Raw genomic sequence first — 26,054 nt, 5'->3', positions numbered from 1 at the left:
GCCCTGAAAGTTAATAAAATGTGTGAATTCAGGAAGAGTGTGCCGGTGCTTTCTCCAATGTGAGAATTCCATCCAAATACCTTGTATTTAGCAGTGGCTTATAATGATTTGAAGATTAGGATGTTCATTCTAACGCAAAAAAAGCTGTAAAAATAAAAACCAGTGCATTCAAGTAGATGGCATGATGCTAGAAAAGCCTTTGGGGGTTTCACAGCAGTGATAAAAAAGGCTCCTTAGCCAGCTCTGCAGGGTGAACAAAACATGTCCAGAATCATTTTAGGGAGAGGTGATTGCCCCTCTGTGTTGCCTCATTAATGGACTTGCTTTCCATTTAAGCCTTCACATCAATCATGTAGGAATCAAGCCTCGCTGTTTTCTTTTGTGCAGACGTCAAGATGCACTTTTTATCTATTGCTGATTTCTTGCTGTGCTAATTGGGTTTTCTTCACCTCATCTGTATATTTGGCATTGATTTTAATTACACTTGCTTGATGGACAGCTTAGTTTGAAGCTCCCCAAATTCCTTTTTTCATTTCTAGCAACAAGTTTAAGTTTACAATTACTTGAGGAAAGGGTGCAAGACTTCATTAAAAATAATAATCACCAAATTGTTCCCATTGTACCTGAAATGCTTTTATTGAACAAGCCTGGACATTTGTAGGTGATTACCTACTTCATGAGATGCTAAAGTTGGAATTGTGAGCAGCAAATCAAATAAATCAATTAATGTAATAATTACACACAATCAGTGTGTGAACAGATATATATTCTTAAGGCTGAAGTTCTGTATCCACTTCCCTGGGAGCAAGTCCTGTTGAACTCAATGAGACTTGCTTTGGAATAGACATATTACAGCAGAGCTTTTCAAACTGTGTGTCACAACACGTTAGTGTGTCGGATGCAATATGTAGGTATGTCACACGAACACTCCCTGTGCTCTTCCCAGGGCTGGAAAAGGGTTAGTTTAATCTCCGCTTTGCTTTTGCATGTCTAAAAAACATGTCACCAACATGAAAAGTTTGGGAAGCTCTGTATTACAGGATTGCACTGTTAGTGTGGTATAAATTATTTCTATACACATTTATTCCGATCCACAGCATTTGTTTTCAAGGCAAGTAATGTGTTTTCAGAACCCTCCTGCGACATTGAGGGTCCCGCCAGGTGTTCAAATAGAGGAGCATCACAGATGATGTGGACAGAGTTGGCATATCCTCTGTGTTGATTAATGGGCAATAGGCAATTCACAGCCCAACTCACATTGAGTTCCTTGGTGCCTACTGCACAGATAACTGAACTCTTGCAGTCACAGTGTTTTACACATTGATATGATTCATGATGATACTCTCATTCCTAGTTAGTAGCTTTATATTTGTGGGGTTATCTGTATAGCAGCAACTATCGTCTTTCCGAGAGCAGGATCATTCTCCAGAACAGGTTGTAGGTGTGTGTCATGCTGTGTCACAGTACGTTCAGATGACCCCAGCATTTTATCGAATATAGGTCAAACTCTGCGCTAATTTATACAAGGATAAACCCAGAGATACTCTGCTGAAGCTATGGCAACTGCATTGAATGGAGGGCAGTATAAATGATACCTCAGTTGGCCATTGTGTAAAATGAAATAAAAAATCAGCACCACAATTAGAAATCTGAAAGCTGGAAAACAAGCAAATGCTGAATTCTAGCCCTCATGGATTGCCTGTACTAAGATAATAGCTGCAGGAGAAGAAAATGACATTTCATTTTTCTGAACATACAGAAACATTGGGGATCAGCTGTATACTTAAATATGATTCCGTACAGAATCATATTTACCCACCTGCCGGAGAATAAATATGTGGACACAGAAGTGATTTCTGAGTTGATGGTGGTTTGGAGGAGCCAATAAGGACTGGGAGGGTGTCCAAAATTTGGAGGATCTATAAGGATTAGTACACAATGGGAATATTAGAAAGCACTGGATCTGTGACTTTTATGATTCAGTCATGGGGGACATATGTGGCCTGTGATTTAGCGGTGGTGGTGTGTTGAGGCACCTCGCAAAACAATTATGCATTTTCAAGAGAATTCATTTCACTAGATCCAACTTTTGTGTGCATAACCAAGTAGACCTTCTCTCTCTCTCCCCTTCCCCCCGCGCCCCCTTTTCCTCCCCCTCTCTCTCCCACACCCAAATCCACCCGCACTCTCTTTCTCTCGACTCCTGCAGCACCCCTCTTTCTTCCCATTGCTCACTCCATTTCCCTATTCCCAGTCCCCATATTATTCCCCCTTCCCTTCTACCCTTACAGTCTAACCACTATACCACAGTGTCTCTCTGTGTTGAATTAGGGTTGGTGCCTTCTATGAAAATTAATTCAATTTTAAAACGGAAAGGAAGCAAAACCAAAACAAACAAAACAAAACAAGTAAACAGCCATCTGGGGCTTTGATTGCCAAAGTGGTGAAACTTGAAATAGCAGTGGTTCAGTGTCCAGAAGTCAAAGTGCTGTCTGCATTGTTTAATATTGTCTCATCTTTGTTCTTCAGAAAAATTCAAAGGAAGAGGGAGAGCAGGATCACATTTTGATTCAGCCCGCAGACGGAGTAGAGCAGTCCTTTATCACATCTCTGGACACCTACAAAGAAGAGAAAAGAACAAATTAAAAATTAATAATGTAGGTGTAGAGCACTAAGCTTCTTTTTGTGTGGTTATTTGTACAGTGAATTTTCTTTTAACTCAGAAGAGTTTCGCTAATGGGTACTACTAATCATTTGTAATTTTATTTGTAGTACGTTCTTGCTCTCAAGTTTCTTTTCAATAATGCAATATGGAAGGTCAATATATAAAGCAAAAAAACTATGCCAGTATAATATTTTTATAGAGAATGAATTGAGCTATATTACAAGACAAGGGCAGAACACAATAGAGGCTGTCTGGGAACTTGGCTTTTCATATAGGTGACACATAAGCTTGCAGATCAATGCCATTCATTTTCACAGCTGCAAGCTTCTTTATGTTTTCTTTTCTCTAGCAAAGTTCTTAAAACTGATTCTAATGTAGTAGATAAGGAATTTCCCTGCTGGATGCACACAATCTCCAAGCTTCTCTGGATTTTGAGCCAATTCAGAATACCCTAATCCCTTGTGTTAGGAATTTGATTGTTTTCCTTCTCCTAGAAATGTTGTAGTATTGTTGAAACTCCTTTGGACCTCCTTAGTATTCTGCAAAAGTTTCATATGGAGGAACTTCCATATTAAGTAGGAACAGCCTAGGGATGTGTAGAACTCACATAGATAATGTAACCTCCGGTAATGTCAGAGGCGTGCTCTCATATGAATGGTACCATTTCATATACAGTGGGTTCAGAGTCCATCTCTGAGAGCCAAACTAGATGCGATACTAATGGTGTTCCCACTATTAACAGGAGTGAAATTGCTGTACCAACCCCTTACCTGAATGAGACTCTGAAAGGAATTTCCCAAGGGGGGGGCAAATATGTGACCTGGGGTGAGGTGGCCAATCATGGGGGAGTGGACCAGGCCAGTTTTAGGGCTACTCCAACCCCTCCTTGTCTTTTAGATCATCTGTGGTTGGGTGGAGCCAAACAAGTAGAAGCTTGGGTGGTCAGTGAAGGCAGCTGAGAAAATAAAGAGGAAATCCTATGCCACCCTGAGGAATTATAGGGTTGTGGGTTCATAGGAGCAATCAACTATAGCCCCAGGCTAGGGGGAAGTGGTTTCAGGGTGTCTACAGGGATGGGCCGGGACACTTGGATGAATGCTTTTTTGTACATGTTTGGTCCTCACTCCTCAAGGCTCATCTAGAAAGAAGGAGGGATGATGTACCCTTAATGAAGTACCTTTTAGAAGACATCTGAAGGCAGCCCTGTTTAGCGAAGCTTTTAATGTTTAACAGACTATTGTATTGTAATATTTTTTTGTACCTCAGCCACTCTGGGTGGGGTATAAATAAATATAATAATAATTATTATCACTGAATGGCATGCTCAGGGGATGATAAAAGGGGTGCTCTCCTCTAAACAATGAATGAACTCCCTTGCCCTCACTTATTAATTGGCTCTTGATTTGCAGATCATCTCGCGTTATATTTGAATAATATACTGGCTCTTGAGTCCTCTTCACAGGTGTTGGGGCGAGTGCATTGTTAGCAATTGAAGAGCAGATTTGATCCTTTCCTCTATCAACGTCCTAATAAAACAATGCCCCCCACCTGTGCCTACTACTAGGCTTGGAAGGAAAGGTCCCATTGGTACCAGTAGAAGCTACCACTCCCATGGAGTGTGTGTGTGTGGGGGGGGGAATTTTAATTTGGACTACAGTGAGGGAGGAAAGAGTTAAACCTTCTAACGGGCTGTTTGTTTATTTTATTTTATTTTTAAAAGCATAGACATGATGGCTAACAATACATTTAGCATCATATACAGTTTGGCTCTGAAAAGGGACGTAAGATACTCTTGCAGCATTCAACATTTCACTTGCTTTTCTCCCATTTTTTATGCCTGTGTGCTATGGAAAGAGACAGTGTCATACTACACACCCTTCCTCCCAAATGCTGGGCTGCTCATCATCTTGTGGAGGTTGCCTTCTTCCCACCCACCTCCTTCTTTAACTGTTGAGCTACACGCACAAAATAGTTTTCACCATGCATGTCAGTTTGGAAAGATACACATTCCCTGAACCAGGGCAGCAGCATTTAGAACTGGAATGTTTTAGCACAGTTGCTCATATTGCCATTGCAAGTTTAAAGCATGAGGTATTTTTAGTAATTCATTACTTTCAGTCTCCTTTTAATTGGCAGCAAGACTTTGAATCAAATCATTGCTGTTGTAAATAAAACCTAGAAGCTGAGGAGATTTCTCCCTGGATTTGAAATGGATGTGTGTAGCTTGGTAGAATACATAAATCGATCTTCTTGTGCTTTAATTGCAATCATAGTCTCTGCTAAGGCTTCCATGATGCACATCTCTAGGTAACCACAGCTGACAAGTAAGCCTACAAAATACACTAAATACACTGTTTTTGTAGGCTGGTTTCTTTTGCCACCAGACCTTTGGACTAATGCTTCTACAAGATGCCCTAATGCAATCTCAGCTACAAGTGGATACAATTTTAATTGTGTGCATTGATTAACACATTACTTTGCTCTTGCGTCCCCACTTTTTGCTTGTCCTGTACTCGTGTTTTGCTTGTTTTAATCCACATCAAGCTGGGAAGGACATTTTGGAAACCAGGAAGCCATATGAGTTCATGTCTTGAAAATGTTTTTTTAAAAGCTTGCATGACTGAGAAGTTGAAATATACTGGATGCTCTGGTTAGTTTCTTGCCACTCTGTTGCTCCTTGATAAAAATCCTGCCATAACACACAAATTTTGTGCAGCAGCAATCAAAATATGACATATAATGATCAGCACCCATTATATATTAGTATAATATATAATATATTGATCAATGGACACTTCTAGGCCAGAAGGTTTTCCATTCTGACAGATAAATGACCACCCAGAACTGCTTTTTTATGTATATGTGATTTTATTTCATTTTATCTTGTTTTCAGCTTCCACAAAATTTTAATTGGCGTTTTGCTCTTAATACTGGTCATTGAACGTAATAAAATGACTTGTAGTACACTTCTCAAATGGAGGGTATATTGAGCCCGGAGCTTGTTGGAGCTTGTATTTTGTTGTTCTCTGAATTTTAATTTTTAATTATGGTGAGATGATCCTGGGAAAGAAAGGCTTGATATTTAATATGTAAATATTAAGTGTATTTAATATTTTCTGATGAAAATAATAATATAATGTAAACATATGCTTAATCCACCCCTTGGAATTTATGAGATGAGCAGAACAATTCACCCTGAGATCAGAAAGCAGCAGGGCAAGGCAGAGAGTTTTAGATTCACTGCCACATCTGAAACTCTGTTAAACATGCACCAGCCAGGATGGGAAGTGTGCTGGTGGGCTTTTATTTTTATTTTTTGCTATGCCAGCTCCAGGCTGGTGTCACTGAGGAGCCCTTTAGGGAACTCACAGGGCTTTAGATTCAGAAGTCTCAAAGCCACTGGTCACCTGCCTCCAGACAACCTATTTCTGGGTTTTCTGGGCTCTACAATCAGCATGCCACTCCCACAGGAAGCACCATCCCCATCCTTGTTCTTTTTATTATAGAATCATAGAATTGTAGAGTTGGAAGGGACCTTTAGGGACTACTAGTCCAACCCCCCTGCAAAGCATCCATGGCCACTCAAACACTGCTTAAAAACCTCCAAGGAAGGAAAGAGTCCACTACCTTCTAAGGGAATCTGTTCCACTTTTGAACAGCTTGTACCATCGGAAAGTTCTTCCTGTTGTTTAGTCTCCTTTCTTGTAACTTGGATCTGCTGGTTCGGGTTCTAAGCTCCAGAACAGGAGAAAGCTGGCTTGCTCTATCTTCCATGTGACAGTCCTTTAGATATTTGAAGATGGCTATCATATCTCCATTCAGTCTCCTCTTACCCAGGCCAAACATACCCAGCTCCCTCAACCATTCCTCATAAGGCTTGGTTTTCTAACTTACCACCTACTTGGGCAAAGCTTGGGACTTTACTAAACTTTACTTAACTTCAGTTAGATTGTGTTCATACTTAGCAAAGTACTCTGACATCAGTGCCTACAGTTGAAACGACAACACACAAAACGATTTACCCTTTTTTTGCAGCTACGACAATAAAGAGACAGAAAGTATGGCTTTAGTGTTGTATTGCCAAGCATTATTTTTTAATACCCGAGGTGGGCAAGTCAGCCAAGAATTATTACATGAACAGTCAGTTTAAAAGGTCAAGAGTTCTGTAATGGATGCTTCAGAAATGGCTGTAGCTAAACTGAAAATGCCAGCTTATGCTGGTAACAGCACATCTCAGGAGCAGCACCATGCATTTTCTCTGGATTTATAATGCAACAGCCGCTCTCTTGAGCACTTTTGGCCTCTTTACTGAGTTAGCATCGAGGATTTTCCCTTTCCATTTCTGGCAGAAAGTGTTTCCATTCTCCTCCCTTACGGTTAAAATAACCCTGCAGTACATTAATGTGAAGTGCGATTATGCTGAACCCATGGAAGGAGGATTAAAGGAACAATATCGGCAAATTTAGCTTTGGTGGGCAATGTGTGGGTGGGGGAGGGCAGCTTTTACAAAGTTGTAAGACTACCAAAAAGTTTTCCATTAGTTGTCAAATAAGAACTGATGCATTGTATATTGATTCTCTTTCTCTCTTTCCCTTCCAGAATGTTTTTGTAGATAAACCAGCATTTCCAGAATACAAAGTTTCAGATGCAAAAAAGTCGAAATTCATACTTTTGCATTTTAGCACTTTCAAAGCTGGCTGGGACTGGCTTATTTTATTGGCGACGTTTTATGTTGCCGTGACTGTACCTTACAATGTTTGCTTTATTGGCAACGATGATCTATCTACAACCCGAAGCACAACTGTCAGTGACATTGCAGTGGAAATTCTTTTTATCATAGGTAAGACACACCTCTTCTCTTTCCACTTTGCTCATTTCATGGCTCTGAAAATAACTATAGGTTTTTGACAAGAAGAAATAATGCTGCATTCAAATATCTGTATTTATTTTCTGGCATGGCTGACCATACTGTTAGGCAGAGCAAAACAGACCGTCTGAGACAGCATATTTTGTTGTGCCATCAAAGGGAAGCAGTTAGTGATTTAGGCTGTAATCCTGTGTACACTAACCTAGCAGAAAGCTACACTAAATTCAGTAGGACTTAACGGCTAAGTAGAGGTGAATGGAATTGATCCATTGATGAAAATAAGAATAATAAATTGTGGCAGGGGAAGGGGGAGTGAAGGTGCCACTTGGATTTCCATCTTTAGTCATCATTATATATTGGACTGTTTCTGTTTTTCTGGACAGCTCATTACAAAGTACAAATGATAGATGCCTGTCAAATTACCAGGCATCACTAACTGACTGACAAGGCATTTAAGCTGGTGTACTTGCATTTTAAGCCATCCCTTCCCTACTTTAGAGCATATGCAGAGCACCTTTCCCTCTGATTAATTTCAGAGAAGCCTCACATATTTGGGAATTCAAGCTTTAAGGGTATGGCTTCAGGGACATCCCAAATCTCCTTTTGAAAGTTATCCATTGCATCGACTTCAATTACAAAATGATCAGGGTCCATGACTATGAAAGGGGTCTGTGAATCATGGTATCAGCTTGATGTTTGTATATCATTTTTTAAAAATGATATTTATTAAAATTTCAGAAACAAAAAAATTACATAATTAAAAATAACAAAGACAAGGAAAAATATAGGAAAAAAGAGAGAAAAAACATACAAAATACAATATATAGAAAAAAAGGGGGGGGGAGAAAAAAAATGGAAAAAACACTTAAAAACAAATTTAATCCTTCCGTATCTTACATTTCATTTCCTTACTTTCCTGACCTCCTCTCACCTCCCTTTTTTGTATTCCAGTTCAATCGGTTAATTCAGCAATCCCTTTCCCTCTTTATTTTTGTCTTAGTCCTTTAACTTAATATATTATAGCTTTAGATTCTCACCTATTAACCATCCATTTTTACATGCACCTTTATGACATTACTGCTAAAACCACTTAACTTCATTCTGACATCATTCTAACATTCATTAATTTTATAATATTTCTGTAAGTAGTCTTTAAATTTCTTCCAGTCTTCTTCCACCAATTCTTCTCCCTGGTCTCGGATTCGGCCAGTCATTTCCGCCAATTCCATGTAGTCCATCACCTTCATCTGCCATTCTTCCAGAGTGGGTAGATCTTGTGTTTTTTGATGTTTGTATATCAAGGCAAACTTGCACAAGGGTCAGACGGTAGTTATGGAAACCCTTACTCTGTGATCAGAGCCACAAGTGGATTAAACTCACTTGAAGCTATCTTTGGTCCATCTGGCTCAACATGATTTACACAGACTGGCAGCAGCTCCCCAGGATTCGATCAGAAGTCTTTCCCAGTCTAACATGGAAATCCTGGGGATTGAACCAGTGACATTTTTGAATGCAAACAAATGCTCTACCACTGACTTTCCTTGACAACAGTCCTTCCAAGTGATGACTTCTATGAGCTTCATGAATGAACATGTATTACCCCACATCCAAGCTCTGCATTCTAGCCATTATGCTGCATAGCTTATCTGATTTATTTAATGTTATAGTTCTAGCTGCTTTTACTAGGGAGTAAGAATTTTACAAGGGAGGGACTCGGATGGCGCTGTGGGTTAAACCACAGAGCCTAGGACTTGCCGATCAGAAGGTCAGCGGTTCGAATCCCGCGACGGGGTGAGCTCCCGTTGCTCGGTCCCGGCTCCTGCCAACATACCAGTTTGAAAGTACATCAAAGTGCAAATAGATAAATAGGTACCACTCCGGCGGGAAGGTAAACGATGTTTCCATGTGCTGCTCTGGTTCGCCAAAAGTGGCTTAGTCATGCTGGCCACATGACCTGGAAGCTGTACGCTGGCTCCCTCGGCCAATAAAGCGAGATGAGCGCCGCAACCCCAGAGTCGGTCACGACTAGACCTAATGGTCAGGGGTCCCTTTACCTTTAAGAATAGTTCATTCTCCTACATTCTATATCAAACCAAGGCTGAGGGTAGAATTCGGAATTCTGATGACTAGGTTTTACTTTTTTTAAAAAAAACAAGCGCCTCACATTTCCTATCAACACCTGATATGAACTGAGAGAATTAGCTGCATTATTCACAAATTCATCCATTAAATCCATCACTGACTAATGCCTTAGAATTTGCCTTCTTTCACCAGCCTCAGATGCTATCCATCTAATATATTATTCTCCAGTACACATAACTTGTACAGGGTGTAGAAAGATGTGTTCTTCCCTGTACAACACCAGGCTGGGCTGCTGTGCATACAATTTACTAGGGTTGTTGTTATTGCTATGCAAATAGAGAATAACAATGAAGGATAATGAAGTTAAGCCTATGCTGATGTAACATTTCATTATGTCTTAACTAGAGTTAAAATTGGGAGGGCTCTTTGAAATTAATGCCATGCCTGGTTTGACCCTGGGGCCTTCTGCATTAAAAACTGATGCTCTACCACTTAGATCCCCCCCCCCCCAATTTTGGGGTGTATTTGTTTTGTGTCTTTCTCTCCTCCCAGTAACTCAGAGCAGCTACCAATAGCATTTGGAGAAATGTTTCTTTGAGTGGAAGGCTCAAAGTCCAATACGCACACTATTGATCTGATGTATAATTAAGGCGGCTTCTTCATAAAGGCTGCTTCAGTCCCAGGGAAGCTAGTGGAATTTATTTTAGAGTATTTTAAGGGAAATATGCTATTGTGCAGAGCAGCTATGAAAAAACAACAACGATGGGAGTCACCTTAATTTTTAACTGAAGCCACAGAGAGAAAGAATAAGAAATTACTGGCTGAGATATACAGACCCACCACTGATTTCTTCTGCCACATGGAGAAACAATTTAACACCACCCGCTTTCATTAATTCATCCATGCCCATTTTCATGGCATTTATGACAAGGACATAAAGAAATGGACATTCTTCATCTCAGCTCTTTCTGTCTGTGATACTATTGCATCTCATGCCTGCCTTGTATCTGTGTGAATAATTCTGAATGGCTGTACGTCAGAAATTTCATTGCCTTGTCAGGCCATGTAGACAATAAAGTCTGAGGCCTGCAGGTAAGCAATTACGATGGCTAGAGTCAGCAGAGAGGGGGACCTTACAGAAGAGATGCACAGGCAGAGGTTTTTTAAATCATTCAACATCTGTGCATGGCCTAGTTGACAGATGCCAGTGTTTTAACTTTGGTAGCTTGGTACATGTACATTTATAATGCAAAATAGGCTTATAGAATCAAAGAATCATAGGACTGTAGAGTTGGAAGGAACCATGAAGATAATCTTGCCCAACCTTTTGCAACTGTGCTATCCCTGATCTTACCACCTTCCAGATCAACATGTTTTCATTAGGCAATTTGAGATGTATCTCACAATGACAGTCTTATGGAACGTTAAGAAATTATTTCAGATCTGCCAGAATTTAACATGGGAACTTTTAAACTTTTGGAAGGCATTCACAAGTCACTTAATGTGAGGTGGAATTTTAGAAAATGCAGATGGGTGGATTGATTCAAAATGACCCCCCGTTTTCCAGCCTGAGACATGCACTATTAGGAAACATGATACGTTAAAAATTACCTATGAATGTGAAACCGATTTTGTAGTTGTTTTTCTTTATCCGCATGTGTTGCTTACCTTGTGGAAGGGCTTTAGATTCCACTCCACCTGTCTGTATCATCATAGCTGAATAATGGGGAAACATCACTTAAAAGAATTAAAAAGAGTGCTGTCCAAAAAGGATAGCCATTTTGGATACCATATTGACTCAACTTTACTGGAGCAACTTCTTTGAGGTCAAGGGTTTCAGCGTGAATCCACATCACAGGAGTATTTAAAAAGCTCAGAATCGTCGTAGATTTAAAAGCAGAAGTTAAAAAGCTTTTGTTTCTGATGTTTTTGATCTGTTTTATATTTGTTTTATGGTTCTCTTTTGTAGGCTCTCTTTTGGAAATCTAGATTAATAAAATTATGGCTGTTGGGGTTTGTTTGTTTTTTTAAAAAAAAATTGTTGTAGATTGAAAGCCTTAGTAAGTAGGAAGAAAGCAGAAACAATGAAAGTGTTTATAATCCCTTATAATTTCTATGAATGTTCCCTTCTTCCGTGTTTCAGATTACATGGATGTTTATTCAGGAGCATAAGTGCAGGAACACAGCCTATTCAGGAACATAATGACTTCAGGAACATAATTATCACAATAGTGGGCAATCAAATGTGGACTTTGAAGTAGGAATACACACACAGAGAGAGAGAGAGAGAGAGAGAGAGAGAGAGAGAGAGAGCGCCATTTTGAAACAGGGAAGTGGGTACCATAGAATCATAGCATTGTGGAGTTTGGAAGGACCTTGAGGCTCATCTAGTCCAATCCCTTGCAGGAATTGCAGCTACAGAATCCCTGGCCACCCAAGCACTGTTTAAAAACCTCCAATGAAGGGGGGGGCGTGTCTACCACCTTCCGAGGTAGTCCATTCCACTGCCAGACTCAGTGCCAGAAAGTTCTTACTAATGTTCAGTTGGAATCTCCTTTCTTGTAAATTTGAATCCAGGAGAAAACAAGTTATCTCCATCTTCATGAGACAACCCTCCAGACATTTGAAGATGGCTATCATAGCTTCTCTCAGACTTCTGTTCTTCAGGCTAAACATGCCCAACTCCCTCAACTGTTCCTCATAAGGAAGGCTTGGTTTCCAGACCCGTAATCATCTTGGTCACCCTCCTCTGCCTACATTCCAGCTTGTCAATATCCTCCTTAAACTGTGGTGCCCAGAACTGGACACAGTAATCCAGATGGGATTTGACCAAGGCAGAATAGAATTATACTATTACTTCCCTTGATATGGACATTACTGTTGATGCAACCAAGAACTGCATTAGCTTTTTTTTGCTGTTCACTCGTGTTAAGATTGTGGTCTACTAAGACCCCTAGATCCTTTTCACGTGTACTGTTGTCAAGTCAGGTGAACCTTACATTTGCCCCTACCAAAACTGATTTTGTTAGTTTCAGCCCAGTTCTGCAAGGTCATCTTGAATCCTGATTCTATCTTCTGAAGTATTAGCCACTCTTCCTAGTTTGGTGTCATCTGCAAATTTGATGAGCATCCTATCAATTCCTTAATCCGAGTCATTTATAGCTCCTAACCATGCAGGCAAAATAACTTATAGTTAGTAGAGCATGAGACTTTTTATCTCAGGGTCATTCCACAGGGAGTTGGACTATATGACCTGTGGTTCCTTCCAACTCTATGATTCTATGTCTACTTAGAAGTAAGGTCTATTGAAATCAATGAGGTTTACTCCCAAGTAAGTGAAGTTATAATCACATTCTATATACGTTTTGAAATAGGTCAATAATAATAAATTACTTTTTGTGACTCTTAGTTGGCTTTTACATTTAGAAAACTGAATCATGGTAGCTCAATAAGTAGATAGCTATCTTCTAATCTCTTGTTTAGGTCTGTTGTCATGTTTTCCATTACTAGAACAGACCAAAGTGGCTATTTATCTATTTCTTCTCAGCAGGAATGGTCGGCTTTCTCCCTTTCCTTGTAATGAATGAGTGCTCCTGATTTGTAGGTTTAATCTGATTGATAAACCAGGCTTTGAATGTTGCCCCAATTTTATTTCTAAGCAGGCTGGAATACTGTAGTTTAATTAAGAACTAAACTTGAAAATTATTACTTAGGGGTGCTTTTTTCTTTTTCTTTTTTTACTGTGGAAATTTTATGGGAAAATCTGTCAAAGTCACCACATCTTAAGCGTCTGAAAAATAAAACAAAACAAATAGCAATGAGACCAATTAAATAAATGTGCAGCTTTTAGAAGGTCGGGAAGTAAAGCCTAATTAATCTTCTCTGGATGTGACTTTTGTAGAATAATGACTATTCAGTGACAGCAAGAAAAAAATGTAGGGGGGAAAGCCATTGCTGAAGAAAAGTTCAAAATTTGCCAGAATTGCCTGATTGAGTAAAAAGTCAAAGGGGTGAAGAACAATATGCCCAGTGAAAATGTTCCAGTGCTTTGATTGCTTTTCATCAGAAACTCTTTAGTGGCAACACTCTGCAGGCATAATAGTTGGCCACAAACGGAACTAGGATCTTATGTATATTTATAAGCAAATCAGGAAGGAGGGCTGAGAAAAAGCAATTATGAAACCTGACATGCTTGTCACAAGCCATATTAGCGTTAGATGCTGCATGTGCACATTCAAGGATGATATTTGCACACTTCTGAGCACAGAAGCTAAAACAGCCCATCTATCTCCAGCTTAATGACCTAGGCAGAACCTTCAGTCGCATCCAGGGATGGCATGGCAGGTCTTCCTTGAAAACCTTGGTGTGCAAATTGGAGTCTGGCACCACGGGCGTGCCTCACTGGAGCAAATTCTTTCCCCTGCTGATATTACCCGTGATAGAGAGTTATATGGTCCCCAGTTTATAAACTAGATTATATTAAGAACCCAAAGTGGAAACGATTAGCATTATTTTACTTTAGAAAGTTTGTGGGGGGGATTTGTCAAAGTTGAAGACATTTTCACGTTAAAAAATGGCTAAAGCATGGTTCATATTTTTATAGTATTTTTTTTAAAAAATGCCTAAAGACAATAGGTCCTTGTGGTCCTCCAGATGTATGGTTTCTGTTCACAGGCGATATAGACTGTGACGTACCCAGAAGCCAAGCTATAGCTCTTGATAGTTGCATGTCACTACCAGGTGTTATGTACTGAAGTTCTCACCCTGGGCCAGCAGGGGGATACTGTAGATAGTTTTCACTCAGGTCCACATATGCAAATAAGGGATCGAAAGTGAGGTTCCGTGATTGGATAGTTACAGAAAATGGTTACTGTTGCGTTCTAGTGGAGCTCTATATAAGCAGGCTGGCTGAACCCTTCAGCTCAGTTCTGTTCTGGCCTGTGAATAAACAAGAGCTGTTTGAAGAATCGCTGTGTCGTCTGATATGTCCACCCACAACTTAACACCAGGGACTTCACACTGCCCTGTGGAGTTTCCTGTCTGCAGAGCTCCTGCTGCACATCCAGGGGATTCATAGTGCCAAATGACTCTAGATCAATGGTATTGCAGTTAAGGCAAAAATAGCAATGCGTGTGATGTTTCAGCCAACGTCAGCATGACAACATTTTTCTCATGGTTTCTTTTCAGAGGCCGTACATTGCAGTCTCTTTCTCTCACACACACATTTTGCAAAACAGATTTTTATTTTAAAAAAAAAAACCTCTTGCATTCTGAGTTATCGCAGAAAAAGGCAACTGCTGCCCAGCCTGGTCCATGGGTGCTATTACGGGGGGGGGGGGTGGTGGTGCAAATTGAATTGCGGAGATGCAATTTCTGATTGAGAGGACATGAACTGAAATGGTCAGATACAAGCAAAGCATTATATAAACTCTGCGCAGGTTTTTGATAGAGGGAAAATAAAATAATGCTAGGACCTGCAGCTTCTAGCAAAATTCTTTTGACATTCTGTGGATGTTAGAGCAATGTTCTCCTTGACACCAGTAAGAGCTATATGCCTGAGGGCAATATATGGTCCTCATCTTCTGGAACATGATAATAATTGAGACAACTGCCAGAATCTGAACTTTTGTTTGGATTTTAACATGCTCTAGCATGCCACATCAAAAGCATTTCTCATGGCAATAGGCAATGCAGCCATAAACTGTAATACAGAAACACATAAACTGTGCAAGTCACCACGCTGTAATTCTTAGCTTGGATTTGTTCCCACCATCTCTCACCATTCAGTTACTTTCAGTTGACTCAGCTTTTCCACTCTGAGCAAGTCTTCACTGTGTTGTGTGGAGTGGCCTGCTAAACATCTGAAAAATATTTGCCAAAAGTGTTTCCCTCCCAGGTTTTTATTGTGAAATAAATGAAGAGCATTGTTCTTTTTTTTTTTGCCCTCTACTTATCATTTAAAGGAAAAAAAATAGCAGCCTCTGACAACTTGTTTCTTTCTCAAGCAGATATTATTTTAAATTTCCGAACAACGTACGTCAGCAAGTCTGGCCAAGTAATATTTGAAGCGAGATCTATTTGTATCCACTATGTGACTACCTGGTTCATCATTGATTTAATTGCTGCACTTCCTTTTGACCTGCTTTATGCTTTTAATGTCAATGTGGTGAGTATGGCCTTTCTATCCCACTTTATCTCTACGGTTCTCAAGTGTCTCTTTTGTGAATGAAAATATTGCTCTTCACAGGCAAAAGAAAAGCACAGGGCCAGTGTGTGTGTGTGTGTGTGTGTGTGTGTGTGTGTGTTGTACCCTCGAGTGCAGCTTTTTATCTCTCCCAAGTACATGAAGTGTTTTGTTTTGAAGTGCTGAAGAAGCAATTGTGGGGGGAAATGTAGCAGTTAAAGCAAAACCTTAGGTATCAAACTGAGGGGAATCCTCTGGAACTATAAAGTCTGCTGTACTTCATGCACATGTAGTCTTTTTTTCTTTTTTCTTTTTTTAAGTTTCTCCATGTTCAGCGGGATGTGGGTGGCACTGTGGGTTAAGCCACAGAGCCTATTACTTACTGATCAGAAGGTTGGCGGTTCGAATCCCCGCGACGGGGTGAGCTCCCGTTGCTCGGTCCCAGCTCCTGCCAACCTAGCAGTTCGAAAGTGCGTCAAGTGCAAATAGATACAGTGGTGCCTCGCAAGACGAAATTAATCCGTTCCACGAGTCTCTTCGTCTTGCAGTTTTTTCGTCTTGCGAAGCACAGCTATTAGCGGCTTAGCGGCTATTAGCGGCTTAGCAGCTTAGCGGCTTAGCGGCTATTAACGGCTTAGCAGCTTAGCGGTTATTTACGGCTTAGCGGCTTTAAGAAAAAGGAAACAAACTCACAAGACGTTTCGTCTTGTGAAGCAAGCCCATAGGGAAAGTCGTCTTGCGGAACGACTCAAAAAACGGAAAACTCTTTCGTCTTGCGCGTTTTTTGTCTTGCGAGGCATTCGTCTTGCGAGGTACCACTGTAAATAGGTACTGCTCTGGCAGGAAGGTAAACGGTGTTTCCGTGCGCTGCTCTGGTTCGCCAGAAGTGGCTTAGTCATGCTGGCCACATGACCCGGAAGCTGTACGCCGGCTCCCTTGGCCAATAAAGCGAGATGAGCACCGCAACCCCAGAGTCGGTCACGACTGGACCTGATGGTCAGGGGTCCCTTTACCTTACTATGTTCAGAGAAACCCTTCCAAAACACAAATGTCTAAGGGGAATTTGGGCCAATCTTCTACTCACACACAGATGTGGAATCTGTGGTCCCCTAACTCTGATTTCCAAATTCCTTCATCCTTCATGCTGGTAGAAGCTGGAGTTCAAGTACATTGAAGATGGGGAAGGGTGTCACAGGTCCTGCCCTGCCCTGAGTTATGTAAGACAAGTAGAAATACTGGGGGGCGGGGATATTGCTTTTAAAAATACTGTATTTTTCCGTGTATATCACCCATGTCTAAGACTCAAATTATTTTGGGGGACTCAAATTTAAGAAAATGGGGGAAGATGACCCAGAGTTGTTGAGCTTTTTTTCAGGAGTATAGCCCAGAGTTGTTGATCTTTTTTGGTTGGGGGGAGGGATGCCGAAAATCACTAACCAGATTTAAAAACGCTGACCACTAACAATTGCTCGCATCTCTGAGCAGCAGCCGGAAATCAAACGCCCAATTGCCACAGTGACAGCCAATCCACAGCGGACATTAATTCAGCAACCTATCACCCAACCAATTGGTGCAGCAGCAGAAAATCCAAAGCAGAACTTTTAGCAACCAACTATCACACACCAAATCACCACTCACAAGCTCCTGCTCGTAGTGGCAACCAATCACCCGTCACCCACATTCACTATCTGTAGACGAGGCATGTTTTTAACATTATTTTACGGTAAAAAAACCCTTGTCTTATACACAGAAAAGTACGGTAGTTGAAAATGCTTATGAGATCAAGTGTGCTACCCATTATTTTGGGGGTAATGGAATTACTGGAACATATTCGTGGCAACTAACTTAAGAATTAATAATTTTAATTATACACACAAACATACACAGTTAGCTTTCTTGCATCAGTTATCCCCACCCCAAGAGATGTTGGGAAGTTGATGTAAGCTTGTGAAGGTTCCAAGGTTCATCAGCATTTTTTTAGGGGGGGACTTTGGGGTGGGAGAGTCAGTTCAGTCAAAACCCATTAAGCCACAATCTTGATATGCATCTGAACATTCACTAGACTGTACAAAAAAACCCATTCAGGAAGTTATTTACCCACACTAATTTTTAAACTTTTTCATATTTTGCCTCTAACACGCCCCCCCCCAAATTAATTTAGGTTGCAATGTACATTGACTTTTTAATAATATACTATGTTTTACTGAAAAGTGGGATACTTGCATAGTTCCTATGTGATGTTAACTCAGTTCTGCAAACGAGTAGATTAGGGGGAATTCAAGTTTTTATTCGTTAATGCCTTAATACTCTCCTGTCTCTAAAGATCTTTATGCACAATGCAACGATGCTGATTTACTCAGAAAATTATTCTGCCTTAGGCGGCCATGAATTTCCTGCACATGCATTCAGAGTTTCATAAATCCAGATTTTACTTGGGGGGGGGGTGTTATTTGGAGATACAGATGAAAGCCTTGTGAATTGTTGGATTGTTATTTAATTGACAGTCTTATATGTAGAGTAAAGGAGTCAACAAATGCTGATAGAGACTTCTTTATTTTTAATTATGATTGTGACATGAAGGATTTCTAAGCATCTAACAGAATACTTCCTTAGCAATAATTAGCACAGGGGATGTACTTTCATTTGTTGTTTTTGTTAAAGCAGAGGCTGGAGAAGACTGTACAGCCTTCTGACAGCATGCAGTTAGGCTGAAGTCTGAAATTTCAAAAGCATTGAGATACCTAAGAGCACACAAGGTCTGCTTACTTTGGTACAGTGGCTAAACTGATCTCTACCCATGGAGAGGTCAGCACTCCTTCTCTCTTACAAGGCTAGGGAGCTATAAATCCTTCTTCCTTTTAGATTCTGCATTCAGTGAGTTCAAAAGCACGCAAGTTCTGATCACAAGAAGAGCTAGGATCATTTTATATAATTAGTAAATTGTGCAGTAAAAAAATGTTGTGGATGTCTAGGGTGCAGCTGGAAATTCTCTAGTGGAGCAGTGGAAAACCTCAACCCAGGCAGCCCTGTATCGGGAAGTTTTTTTATGCTTGGTGTTTTGCTGTGTTGTTTTTTTTATATTTTGTTGGAAGCCACCCAAAATGTCTGGGACAACCCAATCAGATGGGTGAGAGATAAGTATAAAGTTGTTGTTGGGTGAGGTATAATTCCTGTTCTGGGCCCAATAAGCACAGGACACCTTTGCCCAGCAGCACGTGGCCCATAGATAGATACTGGGCAAGTATTACTTGCCATGCCTTCTCCAGCCACATTTTTTAGCTTTAGCGTTGCGGTTTTTAGCAGTGCAGATTCTTGCAGTTGCTAGGAAAAGCTTACCCTTACTAGTCTAAATCAGTTAGCTATAAAGTGAAATTCGGCTGGCTTTGCATACGTGAATAATCAAATTTAGCTAGGCACAGAGTAGGAGTGCTGACTCCTCATTTTGTCTTTCTAAGTTGTGAAAATATAACTTCTGTATATGAATTTCAGATCTTACAGTGACAAACCGAACACTCCTAAAGGGAGAAAAAAAACATTTGGAATGAGTAATGAGAAATAATTACACATGATTTATTACACTCATTTGCAAACCTATTATTATCACATAATTTTAAAAAATGGAGATTTTGTTTAATCCATCATAGAAAAATGTAATGTGAGCTCAAGTATATATAACTGATATAACTTCCCTTTAAAGGAGATGTCTTCTCAGTGGCCATTTTGCCTTGTACCTGGATTTAGTCTTCCCTCCCCAAACTTTTCCCCTTTTGTAGTGTGTTTTTTACATTACTGACCTGGAAGTAAAGCCCATTGAAGCCAATGAGACTTAACATCTGATAGCGTTATACACCACCCCAATCTTTGATTGTGAGAAATTCCAGGGGCTCCAGGCAGGCTTACCTGTATTACCTTTTGGGGATGAAGTACAGCAGAGACTGTGTTGTCTTTATGATCATAGAATCATAGAATTGTGGAGTTGGAAAGGACCACAAGCTTTATGTAGTCCAGCTCCCTGCAATGCAGGAATCGTTTTGCCCAATGTGGGGCTTGAACCCAAGACCCTAAGATTAAGAGTCTCCTGCTCTACCGACTGAGCTACCTTTTAAAGTTGATACACATATGTACAACCTGGGCCAATGATGGAAGGGTTTATAACATCAGCACTTCAAGAGAGTCTTGCTTCCTCCATCGGCGCATCCTAGGTTCCAAGCAGAGATCCAACATCATGCTCTCTCCCGCTGCTTTGCGCCTCCTGGTCACATAACTCCTTACTCTTAAGCTGCTGGCTCACATAGCTTCTAGCTCTAGTTTCTCTCAGTTGTGGCTTTATCTTCAAACTAACTTGGAGCTGAGGGAGGGGCCCTAACCACCGTTGATGCGTTGTCCTTTTAATGGCTTTGTCACCTCGTGCAGAAAGCTTAGCCAACCTAAGTAGTGCCCAACACTTGACTTAATTAAAGGATTAGCTGGGTCTAGCACAGGGGTCTGCAACCCGCGGCTCCGGAGCCGCATGTGGCTCTTTTACACCTTTGCCGCTGCTCCGCGGCCGATACTAGCGAGGGGAGGAGGCACATTGTGCGCCCTGACACTCCCCACTGTGGCAGGCACTGTACTGGCTGTGACGTCACATGGGGGCGGTGTGTGCGTTAGTCACGCACCGTCCCAATGTCACCTTCCCGGTTTTGCGGCTCCCAGGTTTTTTTTCTTCGGAAACGGGTCCAAGTGGCTCTTTTTGTCTTAAAGGTTGCAGACCCCTGGTCTAGCACAACTTAATACACACAGTGTGGGCTTAATACATGCTGGCTTAATGCATGTGGGTCTGTCACCCAGTCTTAACACTCCAAGCACTGATGAAATTCTAACACCTACTGGACTCAGGAATTTAGGGTGTCTAGCACCCACAAACTCATAACACTAATATGCAGAGGTTTACACTGCTGGGGTGTAAGCCTGAGGGCAAACACATTTAAAAAAAATCTTTCTATAGTGCCCGAGAAGTTTAGGTTCCTATTATTATTATATAACTAGAAGCATTTCAGGTTTTCCAAACCTGACTATGTAACTCACCTTCATGCATTCACCAGGGATGTGTATGGGCACCAAGACCTGCCTTGTATGCACATCTTGTGTGTTTTTAAATAATTCTGATCTGTTTCTGAGTCTCTCTGCTCTCCCACACTTTGAACTGTTCCAAGGTTTTCTGCCTAAAATGGAGTTCTGTGTTCCTCATTCACTATAATGGGAAACCAAAAATTGCTGTAATATTTTCCCGTTTTGTCCAATGTGGGTAAAATTAACAGGCACATAAGCCTCTTCAGAGTGGATTTAGCCTGCCAAATTGCAGACAAATAGGTCCAGGGGCTTTTTGTGGGGAAGGAAGGGGGATTCACTTTCAAGAGGTGTTGGAGTGGTGCAGTGGCGTAGCGTGGGTTGTCAGCACCCGGGGCAAGGCAAGTAATTTGCGCCCCCTAACCTGTGGATTTGCACCCCCTAACCCATGGATTTGCACCCCCTAACCCGTGGATTTGCGCCCCCTAACCCTAACCCCCAGATGTTGTGCCCGGTGCGGCCGGCCCCCCCTGCACCCCCCACGCTACGCCACTGGAGTGGTGTACATTCTTGCTTATACATTAAAAAACAACATGTAGCTTCAGACTGGCTTTTCGTTTCTGGTGCTTGTGTCCTGCAATAGGCTCACAAAATGAGGCTAACAAAAATGTTGAGTTCTGAAGAGCTCTGGGACTTGTTTTTGTTTGGTTAAAACACAGTGGTATAGGGCTTTTAAAAAAATTTAAACAGAACATTTAACTTTTGAAGAAACCTTATGCTGCTTAAAAAAATAAAGAAAAGAAAATCCACCTAGAACTCTTTAATACTTTGCATGTAATATTTTGGATAGCCTCACTTCTTGCAAAGTACATGGGCCTAGTAAAAAAGAAAGAGATATAGAAAAAATATAGAGCTGTAAGGTCAGAAAAGTATAGAAATGAGACAGTAACCTGAAGCACTTTCCTGTATGGAAAGACGGCTGAATATTACTTTCCCTTCTCACCCTTTCAGGTGTCCATCGTTCACCTTCTCAAGACTGTACGATTGCTGCGTCTTTTACGTCTTCTTCAGAAGTTGGATCGCTATTCCCAGCACAGCACTATCGTTCTGACACTTCTTATGTCTATGTTTGCGTTGTTAGCTCATTGGATGGCTTGCATTTGGTATGTCATTGGAAAGAAGGAGATGGAAAAAAAACCATTCACTTGGGACATAGGTACATGCTTTATTTCCCCTCACAGACTGAAAAGTTATACTTTAAAACATCAAAATGTTGCAACTTAAGGGGGGGCACAAAAATTGATTTGGTATGATGTAAACTTCTGGCTTCTACAATCTTCTTTTTAACCCACTGGACAGAGTGAGGGCAGGAAAATGTTGCCTCACTCTGAATTAGTTTCATGCAACATTTCCCAAAACCAAATGAGAGTGATGGCAATATTTACTGCCTCACCCTGGTGTATTATGTGTGTGATTGATTGATTGATTGATTGATTGATTGACTGATTGATTAAAATAAAGGTTTTGTGTATAAAATAATGACACTGACATCAGCCAACCACCAGTAAGACTACAAAAACTTCCAGATCATTTGTAATTTAAATATATTGTATAGGTTTAAACTAAATTTATTAAGCACATATTCTTTTCTTATAAGGAGATTTATAAGAACTGTGGCACAGTCTTCTCAAATTTGAGAACTTTTCAGCCCCATTGTTTTCCCTGAGAACCATTTCTCAGAGCTTCTCATCAGGTTAAATCTTCCGCTGGCAATGAGAACTTGACTCCATTGACCAAGGACTCTGTGCATTACCTCTATGAACTTAAAAAAAGAAACAGCATTTTAACCAAATGTGCAGGATTGGTGACCAGTAAAAAAGAAAAGAAAAAAGGAATCTCCTGAAAATCCATGCATTTCAGTTCTTTGCTTGCAAAAGTATAGCTACTGGTTTTATATATAGAGTATATCTCTTTCTCTAGACTAATTATTTGTTCCTCACTTTCCATATTCCGTACTTCCTTTGGAGAAAATGAAATTAATTTTGAGTTGACAGTGCTTTTGGTTACCTGATTCTTTAATATTTTCAACACCAATTTTAGGTCCTGATTTTCTATGGGCTTAGGGCAGATCATAATAATATTTTAAAATTCTTTATAGTTTAGAGAGGTCTATTATGAAAGAGATTCCCTCTGAGTTCTTAGACGTATATGTAAGTGCTATTTAGATCTGTGCAGACAATAAGCAGATTACTCTGAAAATCTTCTTGGCTGCAAAATGTATTCTATATTTTGGAACTTCGTGATCTTGTAGAACTGGACAGCCGTGGATAGCTGGTTAATAGGAGGCCAAAAGGTCAAGATGCGTCTTCCTTGAGTTCATCAAAGCTGCCATAAATTATTTGTGCAACAGTCTTGAACAAATCTCCCACCTGTCAGCTATAATTTCAGCAGCATCTTAAAAGAGAAATAAAAACCAATTCAGAACTGTTTTGTGTATAATGATTAAAGGAAATGACTTACCTTAAGCAGTAAACTAATTCCATTTACTTTGAATAAGCCTACTTTTGTCTTCTCCAGTCACTGAAATGTCTGCTTTTTACACTTACTCACCAAAGTGCATTGCTTTATGGTTTGTTTTTGTGCTTGAAGGGAGGTCATATTACATGTGCCACCTTCAGTATGTTTGAACCAATAAGTGGTGGAACTTGGGAGTTTACTGACCTTTGGTCCCATGCTTCTATTTTAACGGTGCAGTACTAATTGTACAGAGTTTATTGTTGCATACTTGTGCTCCATCAGCGTCCTCAAGACAGCCACTAGGCTAAAATCTTTTCCATGATCATTATCGTCACATACATCATATTCTGAGAATACTGACAGAAAGATTTTAATGGTTGGGAAGCTTTCCCGGGCTGATGCTAGTGGAATCTGAAGCATTCATCATTCTCTTCATTAGTGCTTCTGCGGTCACCAGAAATTCTTGTCAGAAGCTCTGGGTATGCATTTTGAATATATCCTTGAGGGCATATATCTACCTCGGTTAAAATTCAAGTTATGAGTTTTTTCCTTCCTCAGAAACAAATTACATTATTTAGGTGTAACTAACAAAGGCAGTAACAAAGGTGTAACTAAAGCTGTCAGTCTTTAAATCTGGAATTATAATTCCAGTCTGCAAATCTGGTACATCTGAATGTTTGCAAATTAAACTGACTTTGGATCACTTCTGATATTACTTTCTCAAGATACAGGTACATGCAACACCTTTAGTTTTTTGAATGTGTGGCTTTTTTTGGTGGGGGGGGAACAGAAGCACAATTTGCTCTTGCTGTATTGTTGCATATAGATGCGCCCATCTGTCTCTTAGGGCTGGTTTCTCAGGTTTAGAAAATGCATGTTGTACAACCCCTCTGTGTTGCTGTTTAGTGCAAGGAGAGTGTTGCGTGGTTTGATAGTCCTTCATGTCAAAATTCCCTGCCTGTGGAGACTTGGCACACCAAAGAGAGAGATTTGTGTCTAGTCTTCTTACCAATGTGCTCATTTTCATGTCTAGGGAGCTTAGGTTGCAAGAGGACTTCCCATCCACTTTCTGAAGGGGCAAAGTTCCAGGAAGGCTGTTTCCCACCATGTAAACAAGGGTCTAAACTATTGGGTGAAGTTTTCCAGAGATCAGAGGGCAGGGTTGGTGTCTGGGCCAAGATTTCAATACAGGCATATTTGCACTCAGGCACCTTCTTGATCGCTTAGCATTTGCAGTTATGCCGATTGCCTTGCTTGACTGCATTTCCATGTAGGGTTTTCTTCAACAGCAAAACCATCTTTTGCCATCTTTTTGTAAGAGGGAATTTGTGAGTACAGTGGTACCTCTGGTTGCGAACGGGATCCTTTCCGGAGCCCCGTTCACAACATGAGCAGAACGCAACTTGCGTCTGCACGTGCACGGGCCGCGATTTGCCGCTTCTGCGCATGCGTGTGATGTAATTTTGCACATCTGCACATGCGCGAGGGGCAAAACCCGGAAGTAACCCTTTCCGGTACTTCCGGGTCGCCGCAGGACGCAGCCTGAAAAGATTTAACCTGAAGCAAACATAACAAGAGGTATGACTGTATTATTGATGAGGAATTTATATTATAATAAATAGGATTTATACTTTAGGAAAGTTATGTGACATCAGAGTGAATTAGGCATCAGTCTGGGAATTTCAAGGCAACCACTGTTTTGAGACATGGAGGAAGATTTCATTGAAGCAGTACAGGAGCTCATGGGACTGTTCCTCCTGGAGCTGCTTGGACAGAAGTAGAGCCTGAAAGTTCAGGCCAATGCCCACCTGCAAAATATTTTATTTATGAAACACCTACAGTTACTGGATGCTGTAAAATAAATTTAAAAATGACAATTCTCAGCTCACATGTAACTAATATAATTGGAGTGGTAAGGGAACAGGCATGAAAAGGGGGGGAAGGCAGTATGAAACAATAGATTCTGATTTTTTTTAAGCATCATAAGAGTTTGCAGAAGAAAATGCTGTTTAGAATTAATAGTCTCCCATAAGTTTTTTTTTTTAAAAGATAGCTACTAAGAAGCAGCAGGCTCCAGATGTAGGGACAAACCTGAACAGCTGGTAAGTAATAGCACAAAGGAAAACCGAAACCTTGCAGAAGATGAGCATGTCATATAGTATGGCTTGAAGTTGGCTTGTTTTTTTAATAACCATGGTTACGACAAAGCACAGTTTGTCTAGTGTTGAATGTCACAGCAAGCTGTGGTTAGTTTAAAATGGAAGGGAAAAGCTTCGGCTTCAGAGAGCCAGTGCAGTGTAGTGGTTAAGAGTGGTGGACTCGTAATCTGGGGAACCGGGTTCGCGTCTCCGCTCCTCCACATGCAGCTGCTGGGTGACCTTGGGCCAGTCACAGTTCTCTGAAGTCTCTCAGCCCCACTCACCTCACAGAGTGTTTGTTGTGGGGGAGGAAGGGAAAAGGAGATTGTTAGCCGCTTTGAGACTCCTTCGGGTAGTGATAAAGAGGGATATCAAATCCAAAACTACTCTTCTTCTTCTTCTTCAGTTCTCACACCTAAACAGGAAGAAAGGGGAAAGGGGAGGAGAAGTTTACACCCTCTAGTCTGACTGTGGCTTGTCCACACCACACCAGAGACAAAGCTAGGGGTTGGCAAAACTGGCCCCTACTGGGGGCTCAGGCCCAGGAGGGGC

At 40.8% G+C, this 26,054-nt stretch overlaps 1 protein-coding gene and 1 long non-coding RNA gene across 4 annotated transcripts in view; one reads left to right on the top strand and one right to left on the bottom strand.

Annotated features, from left to right (window-relative positions):
- The window catches only part of KCNH8 (potassium voltage-gated channel subfamily H member 8), a 157,501-nt gene that overhangs the window by 80,136 nt on the left and 51,311 nt on the right, over positions 1 to 26,054 (top strand). For both annotated transcript variants that reach the window (XM_082193317.1, XM_082193316.1), the window contains exons 4-7: positions 2,530 to 2,657; positions 7,265 to 7,505; positions 15,623 to 15,780; positions 21,859 to 22,063. In XM_082193317.1, coding sequence (XP_082049443.1) covers positions 2,530 to 2,657; positions 7,265 to 7,505; positions 15,623 to 15,780; positions 21,859 to 22,063 — 732 coding nt within the window. The remainder of the gene's footprint in view (positions 1 to 2,529; positions 2,658 to 7,264; positions 7,506 to 15,622; positions 15,781 to 21,858; positions 22,064 to 26,054) is intronic.
- Positions 1,948 to 21,971, bottom strand: LOC309515595. Of its 2 annotated transcripts, XR_014212550.1 has the most exons (3): positions 21,851 to 21,955; positions 20,866 to 21,031; positions 1,948 to 2,618 (listed from the first exon to the last, which is right to left on the bottom strand). It is a non-coding gene; the product is annotated as an uncharacterized lncRNA (long non-coding RNA). The 2 variants fall into 2 exon arrangements; XR_014212549.1 differs by lacking the exon at positions 20,866 to 21,031 and having other exon boundaries at positions 21,851 to 21,971.

Source organism: Podarcis vaucheri (genome assembly GCF_965113315.1).
Source record: "Podarcis vaucheri genome assembly, chromosome: 12".
Taxonomy (NCBI): domain Eukaryota; kingdom Metazoa; phylum Chordata; class Lepidosauria; order Squamata; family Lacertidae; genus Podarcis; species Podarcis vaucheri.
This window is presented reverse-complemented; position numbering and strand designations above follow the sequence as displayed.